Source organism: Falco punctatus (genome assembly GCF_963210335.1).
Source record: "Falco punctatus genome assembly, chromosome: 18".
Classification (NCBI taxonomy): domain Eukaryota; kingdom Metazoa; phylum Chordata; class Aves; order Falconiformes; family Falconidae; genus Falco; species Falco punctatus.
The window spans coordinates 4,605,091-4,612,879 of NC_137598.1; the positions used below are offsets into that span (position 1 = coordinate 4,605,091).

General features: G+C 60.6%; 1 protein-coding gene across 2 annotated transcripts; it reads right to left on the minus strand.

Annotated features, from left to right (window-relative positions):
* Window positions 1-724: 724 nt before the first annotated feature.
* SMARCD1 (SWI/SNF related BAF chromatin remodeling complex subunit D1) lies at window positions 725-6,866 on the minus strand. 2 transcript variants are annotated; one of them, XM_080368186.1, is made up of 14 exons: window positions 6,655-6,866; window positions 6,346-6,533; window positions 5,591-5,647; window positions 4,536-4,578; window positions 4,328-4,450; window positions 3,971-4,093; window positions 3,361-3,477; window positions 2,935-3,036; window positions 2,689-2,850; window positions 2,492-2,589; window positions 1,920-2,055; window positions 1,447-1,569; window positions 1,104-1,205; window positions 725-882 (listed from the first exon to the last, which is right to left on the minus strand). In XM_080368186.1, exons 1-14 carry the CDS (start codon window positions 6,820-6,822, stop codon window positions 829-831), a joined length of 1,596 nt encoding a protein of 531 aa, XP_080224312.1. In that variant the 5' UTR covers window positions 6,823-6,866; the 3' UTR covers window positions 725-828. The 2 variants fall into 2 exon arrangements, with proteins under 2 accessions (XP_080224312.1, XP_080224313.1); XM_080368187.1 differs by lacking the exon at window positions 5,591-5,647 and having other exon boundaries at window positions 6,655-6,865.
* Window positions 6,867-7,789: the final 923 nt, after the last annotated feature.

Here is a 7,789-nt window from a genome sequence, read left to right on the forward strand (position 1 = left end):
CCCTGCTACAGGGAAAACGAGCAGCCGGGCGGTTTGCCGGGACGGCGGGTGGCTGTAGGTCCTCCGAAGCGCCGAGAAGTCTCACCAACGCTTCCACATCCCTGCAGCGAGCCGCTGCCTCGCCTCCCCTAGCACAGTCTGTCAAAGAATATGAAGGGAGCAGGGCAGGGAAAAAAAAAACCAAACAAAACGGGACGAGGGAAGAAGCAATTCTCTACACAGACCAGTAACTTCCTCGAGGGAGAGGGTGACCGATGAGGCAGCCCCGTGCAGCAGCCCCCTCCGAGCGAGGGAGTGAGGGCAGGGAGGTATGTCAGCTCGTGGCATCCTGCCCGCTGCGTCTCCCGGCCCCTGGCTATAAAACGAGGCAGGAAAAAAAGAGACCAGCCCCCGAATTCCCCGGATTTACAGCAGATCCAGGTTTCCCAGAGCCAGGTCTTGGTGCCACAACTAGATGCTAGTTGGGGAAGAACGGGCTGTGGGTTCTGAACGTGAGAAAGGCTCCGAGGCAGCGGTTGCACCGGCTACTGGGGACACTATGGACAGCACGGAGTCACGGGGAGACTCTCGGAAGCCTTGGGACTGACAAGGCAACAGTCAGGAAGAAAACCAGGTAGAAACGTGTGCTCAGCGGAGCCCGGCTGCTTGTCACAACCCCAGAAGACCCCAGCTGTCCTGGAGCTGCCCCAAGAGGGACAATGCCAGGATGAATAATGACGTGGGCCTCGCTGCCGGAGTGGGTTTATGTGAGCCTTAACGGCGTACTCTGCAGCTCTCCGTCGCCAAAAATAGCTGTGCTGCCTTCTGGCTGGGGAGGAGCGGAGCAGCCTATGTGTTACGGATTCCCAGGGCCTGCTCCAGTTCCTGCCGTCTTTGCTGCACCTGCAAGAGAAGCCAAAGGCGCAGCGTTAACAGATTCAGATGGTGCAAGTGCCACAGCGTCCCAGTAATGCGGGACCCAGCTGGAAAAGGGATAAACTCAAACTGGGACCGAGGGTACAAGCGAAGCTGAGCACCGCCGCTTCCCACGGGCAGCGTCCGAGAAGGGACAGGGACCCCAAGCCGCTGGGTAGGGAGGGGGACCCCTGCCCGGGGACACTCACCTTGGAGTAGAAGTATCGGCACACGGCTTCCTGAGCCCATGGCTGGAAGTAGAACTCGGCTCTACGCTCCTCTTCAGGATTCCCAACCACATCAGTCATTGTCTGGAGAGCACAAAGGACGGCAGTTCAGGGAGCGCGGAAACTCCGGCTGTGCTGAGCGAACCCAGGCCCCCTCCCCTTCCCTCAAAGAAATTTCACTACAGTCAGGTCAGGTTTTTACACCTGACTCCAATTCTAGTCTCGCTTTCCGAGCGGGAAATCGCCTCCCTCTCTCTGCGGGAGCTGGTTATAATGAGGGGAGCGTGTGACTGGATCCACCTTCCACACAAGAGAAAGGTTTTACCTTTAAATCCCGGCACTGGGACTGTAGCCAGTCGTTGATGAAGCCCTGAGGATCTCGGGCAAAGCTCAGCATGAACTCACGCTGTGTCTTCAGCTGGTTAATTGTCTCTATTGTTTCATGAATCTGAAGGAGATAAGCACAGCAACTAAACCGCTGAATAGGGGAAAAAGTCAGACAAACATCAGGGGACCCAATCCACCAGGCAAATTCTTATACTCCCCGATTGACTTACACCCATCGGGATTTTCAACTTCCAGTTTCCTGCTCTAAATATTACCGGTTTTCCCACTGTTGGCTTTAAAATTGCATTTCCAGGTGATGCCACCTGTCTGTGAGCATGGCTGATCCCACCCCAGCTTCCCAAGGCACGAAAGAGCAAAGCTGAACCCCTGGCCTCTGCAGGGGTCACCTGCTCCGGGGACACATTCCCACCCGGCCGTGAGGAGGGCAGAGCTGAAGGGGCTTCTTCCCACCTTGTTATCCAGCGCCGCAATCTCCTGCTGGCTGGCTGTGGACAGCAGGAAGGAATTCATCTGAGTTTTCAAGGTATCGTCCACCTCCACGTCGATGTCATAGCAGGCTGTTTTCTTCTGGTCGTTTGGGTCAACACTAGGAGCCATCCACGAGAAAGAAGCCAAAATAATTAAAGAGCTCAAGAAAGCACCAAACCGTAGCTCCTCTGGGACTGACGCAGCATATGGGGTGCAGGCAGGGCCAAGCCGCGCTCGTGGTGGTGTTAATTTCGGCTCTGACACCACGCAGCGCAGCTCCCCGGCTGGCTTGGCAGCACGAGGACCCAGCGATTGCTCCATCTAAGCTACAAAAGCGTAATGCAAAAAGGACAGCAGGAACGTGGGAGCGCCTGGTGGGAAAGAGGGACGCGGTAACGGAGAGAGGCGGCTGTTCTTGTACGTAGAAACAACGACAGGCGACATGGGAAAGGCTGCTGAAAACCAGAACGTGTTACATCCCCTTCCTGTGCCAGCCTCACCCATCCCTTCCGCTCTCCTTCCCAGAAATAGGAAGAGAAGTGGACCCGTCTCACCTGATCACGTGATTAATGATGATCGGCTCCGGGGGCATAAGCAACGCGTGAAGCCTTTGGGGGATCTCAGAGAACTTCATCCGCTGAGATTCAAATATCTGCGATGGAAACACGGGGCTGAGGGACGCAACGGGCAGCTCGGCGCCCGCCGACCAAGAAAAACCGCAACCGTCGCTCGTTCCGGCCGCCCCGTTTACCTGCTGGAGGTATTTGTCACAGATGACATACTCCCGCTCGTGGGGGTCCTGCAGCTTGTGAGTCTTGATGTATTGCCACAACGCCTGGATGATCACCGGGCGCGTCTGAGTGTGAATCCCCAAGAGACGAGCCAAGCGGGGATCCAGTTTGAACTGGGGAGGCTGAAAAGAAAGGCACGGAGAGGTGAGGTGGCCACAGCCACGGCGCACGGGACGTGCCCAGCGCTGTTACCCCCAACATCTCACCTGGTAATCCAGCATCAGAAGGACAGTACAGCGCACGTTTACATCTCCCGGCCTCTTCACCTGGAAGCCGTCCGTCTCCTGAGTCGTCGCAGTCCTGTGCCACTGCGCCAGGAGAGGGAATTTAGGAGCAGCCCCACACCCGGTCCCCTTTGCTCCTGCTGCTGGCCACCCAGTGAGCTCGCCAGTAAATCCCACCCACCTAAAGTTTGCCTTATTCCCACTTAGAAACAAGAGTTAATACATTCGTTCAGACCCCCGGCAAGTCAAGAGGAAAAGCTAAGATAAGAATTCAAGAGCTCCTGGCTCCCAGCCACTTGTTCAAGCCTTCGGTGCCCTCAACTCTCAAGTTACAAGCGACACGCAAACCCTGTCGTCTGCCGAAACACCAACCCGTTTTTAGAGGCAACACAGCAAAAAGCAGCTCACCTCTACCAGGTGATTGTCAGGGCCATACAGGTCTTTATCAAGTTCAATGACCAGAGATTTAAAGAAGGATGAGAACTTTCTTTTCTGCTTGGTGGCATCGTATTTGGACAAAGCAGACTGCAAGCAACACAGGAAGGAAAAGTGTTAGGACAGCAAGTTTCAGCACTCAAGCACAGCCACCGTGCACGACAGCGCTCCTTTGAAGTTCTGAACACCTAAAATCACCAACGTGTGCTTGAAAAATCAAGTTCCAAGTCAGAAAGTGAAAGCCTGGAGTTAAAAAGACGAGCTTGCAGGAATTCAATCGCTCGGCAATTACGTACAGTGCAAGCGCCCTGGTTCTCAGAGCCAGGGGACACAAGGGCCACTGATCTGCTCTCACCATTAATTCTTAGAGCTATAAGAACTTTGTATAACTCGTGTCCTGCCATGGGGACACCCATCGGTCTCCAAGCTGGGCTCTCGGTCTCGGCACCATCAGACTCCTTGGAAAACAGAGACGAAGGAGGATATCAAGCCCCTAGCTGTGCTCTCGGACGCTAAGAAACTGGTTTCATTGCCAATTCCAGATCCAGAAAGGCACCTCTGCAGCTGGGGATTTCACACTTACGTCTTCCAACAGCCGTCCTTCCACCCGGAGCTCCCAGGAGGCAACTGTCCCTTCACCATCCTCCGCATCAGACTTGGCTGGATTGAAGGTATTGGAGATAAAAATACGTAGCTTTCGTTTTTGCTAGGAGAAAACGCAGCGGCTCAGTGTGAATTCTGAAATAAAGGGCTGACCATCTGGCTTATGTTTTGCTAAAACTGAGCTTCGTGGGTTTAGCTGCCTCATATTCCCCACGCTCTACGTCCGGAGCGTTAAGATTCCCAGCGTGCCCCACGCTTCGGCACCCTCCTGCTGTCTTAACCAAAGCCAGAACTTCCAAACCTGGCTCAGGACCAGCAGAATGTGACCCTCCCCTACCTTAATGGGTCGCTTCAAAGCCTCCTGGATATCCAAGCGTTTCCGCATGATCGTCTGGTCCAATTTTCTTTCGAAAGCCAGCAAGTCCATATAGGCCTGAGACTCGGGTACGAGTTCACGAATCTACACGACAATCAAGAATGCAAATCACCGCCGGCTCCCCCACGCTCCTCCGGCCCGTGCCGCACCACCGCACGGTGCCACTCACCCTCTGAGGTAGAATTTTATCAGCCATCTTCTTCTTTTTAGCGCTGCGAAGGAAGAAAAGGCAGACACGGGCATGAAAACGGCAACGGCTTTCCGCAAATTAACCGCAGGCGCTCACGAAGGGAGCAAGGCGACGGCTTATCCTCCGGTTTAGTGTCACACGGGAACCCAGGGGGGACCTGTGGGTGCTGGGAGCGGGGTGGGACGTGCAGGGGGGACCTGTGCGTGCTGGGAGCAGGGGGGGAGGTGCAGGGGGGACCTGTGGGTGCTGGGAGCAGGGGGGGAGGTGCAGGGGGGACCTGTGGGTGCTGGGAGCAGGGGGGGAGGTGCAGGGGGGCCCGTGGGTGCTGGGAGCAGGGGGGGAGGTTCAGGGGGGACCTGTGGGTGCTGGGAGCAGGGGGGGAGGTGCAGGGGGGCCCAGGGGTGCTGGGAGCAGGGGGGGAGGGGGCGTCAGGCTGTGCTGGGGGCTCCCCTCCCTGTGCAAAGCCACCGGTGGGAGAACTCGCAGCCTGGATGCCAGTCGGGGGCCCAGGTTCTCATTTTCAGGGGTGTCATCGTCCCCGTCAGCACAGTCAGGCTCGCTCGCCCCACAAACCCCCCCCCCCTGCAGAGCTGACGCACCCCGCGGCGGTGCAACCAGCCGATCCCTCCCCCCCTCACGTTCCCTACGAGAGCTCAGAAAACGGGGTGCCGGCCAGCTGGGAAGGGTGCGCTGGCACACACCGCCTAAACAAAGCGGCTTGCGAGCCTCAATGAGCTTTAGATGGAATTTTCTAGGATTTGAAATCCAGGGATGAATTCCCAGCGTCACCGGAGCGCCACGTTACGCCACTACAAACGTAACAGGGGGTCGCTCCTGTCAGCGGCTCCAGGTTATTCTTTTCTCCGCCGGACGGGTCTCCCGGAGGAGCTCCAAAGGCACCAGACGTCCCTTTCGGCCACCCAAGAAGCAGCAGCCAGGAGAAGCCCGAGCCCCCCAACTCCCCCCAGGCCGTGCCTGACGCCGCTGCCCCCCACCCGGTACAGCCCCCGCTTCAGCGAGGGGTCACCACTCACCCTCCGATTCCAGGGGGCCCTGCCTGCACCCCGAAACCCAGCATCTCCCCGCGGGGCCTTTGGGGAGAGGCATCGTGTCTGTGCCCCCGCCTGGGGATGCCCTGAGACATCCCACCGCCCGGGTTGATCCCGGGATGCACTGAGACCCCCCACGGCCCGGGTTGATCCCCGGATGCCCTGAGACCCCCCGCGGCCCGGGTTGATCCCGGGATGCCCTGAGATTCCCGGGGGCCCAGGTTGATCCTGGGATGCCCTAAGACATGCCACTGCCCAGCTTTATCCTGGGACACCCTGAGACACCCTGATACCACCCCACTGCCCAGGGGTGTCCCCGGATGCCCTGAGACCCCCGCGGCCTGGGTTGATCCCCGGATGCCCCGAGACCCCCCGCGGCCCGGGTTGATCCCCGGATGCCCCGAGACCCCCCGCGGCCCGGGTTGATCCCGGGATGCCCCGAGACCCCCCGCGGCCCGGTTTGATCACGGGATGCCCCGAGACCCCCCGCGGCCCGGTTTGATCCCGGGATGCCCCGAGACCCCCCGCGGTTCGCGTTGATCCCGGGATGCCCCGAGACCCCCCGCGGCCCGGGTTGATCCCGGGATGCCCTGAGACCCCCCGCGGTTCGCGTTGATCCCGGGATGCCCCGAGACCCCCCGCGGCCCGGGTTGATCCCGGGATGCCCTGAGACCCCCCGCGGTTCGCGTTGATCCCGGGATGCCCTGAGACCCCCCGCGGCCCGGGACACCGGCCCTTACTTGTGGTTGCGGTTGGGCACGGCCTGCGGCTGCACCTGCTGGAGCTGTTGCGGCGCCGGCCGCTTGCGGGCCTGGTCCAGGCTGGCCTGCGCCATCCCGGGCCGCACCGCCGGGCTCCCGCCGTAACCGGGCGGCCCCATGGCGGGGCCCTGCGGCGCCAGCCGGCTGCCCGGTAGCATTCCGGGGCGCTGCAGAGAAAAGAAAACCCGTCCAGTGCCCACCGGGAGGAGCCGGGGCCGCCCCCGTCCCCACCGCCCCCCGCCCCGCCCCGCGCAGCGCCGGTCCCCGCCGGCCCCTCCCCCGCCTCACCGGGTAGGCGGCTCCCGGCAGCGGCGAGCGGTACAGGCCCTGTCCCGGAGCCGGGCCCATGCGCACCGGCCCGCCCGGCGTGCCCGGACCCAGCGCGCCGGCCCCGGCAGCGGCCCCACCGCCGCCGCCGCTGGGAGTAACCGACTGGAATCCCGCCCGCGCCGCCATCTTCTCCAGCACAAAGGGGAGCGGGCCGGAACCGGAAACGGCCATAGAGAGGCTGCGCGCCGGCCGCGCTAGAGAGGCACCGCCCCGGGCCGCCGCCCTCTGCTGGCGGGAGGACCGTCGGGGGGGCGGGGCCGCTGGCGTCCTGCGGGGGCGGGGCCGGGGGTATAGGGGAGGGGCCTGGGGCAGGGGCTGAGGGCAGGGGGCTGTGTGGGAGGGGGCAGGGACGTGAGGCCTGGGGCTGCGTGGGAGGGGGCCTGGGCCTGGGGCCGGGGCCTGGGGCTGTGTGGGAGGGGGCAGGTTCCTGGGGGCTGCTTTTGGGGTCCAGGACCCCTGAGGGTCCTGGGGTGCTCTGAGGGTGCACGGATCGTGTGTGCATCAGAGCCCTGAGTGTGAAAACCTGCGGCTTTTCCATTTCTTCCCACTATTTTGCTCTCATATGCGAGAGCTGCTCATGTCAGTGTCCTGCCCGGCTGCTGCCGTACCCCCTGGGAATTGCATTGGCTGTTTTTGGTGTCCAGGTACCGCCTGAGGGTCCCTGGGTTGCTCTGAGGATGCACAGACTGTTTGTGCATCTGAGCCCCAAGTGTGAAAACCTGCGGTTTTTGCATTTCTTTCCACTTTTCTGCTTTCATATGTGAGAGCTGCTCATGTCAGTGTCCTGCCTGGCTGCTGCTGTACCCCCCCCAGGAATTGCATTGGCTGTTTTGGGGATCCAGGTACCCCCTGAGGGTCCTGGGGTGCTCCAGGGGTGCACAGTTTGTGTGTGCATTGGAGCCCTGAGTGTGAAAACGTGTGGCTTTTCCACTTCATTCCGCTTTTTTGCTCTCATATGCGAGAGCTGCTCATGTCAGTGTCCTGCCTGGCTGCTGCCGTACCCCCCTGGGAATTGCATTGGCTGGTTTTGGGGTCCTGGTACCCCTGAGGGTCCTGCAGCGAACCGAGGGCGCATGGATCACATGCATGTCGG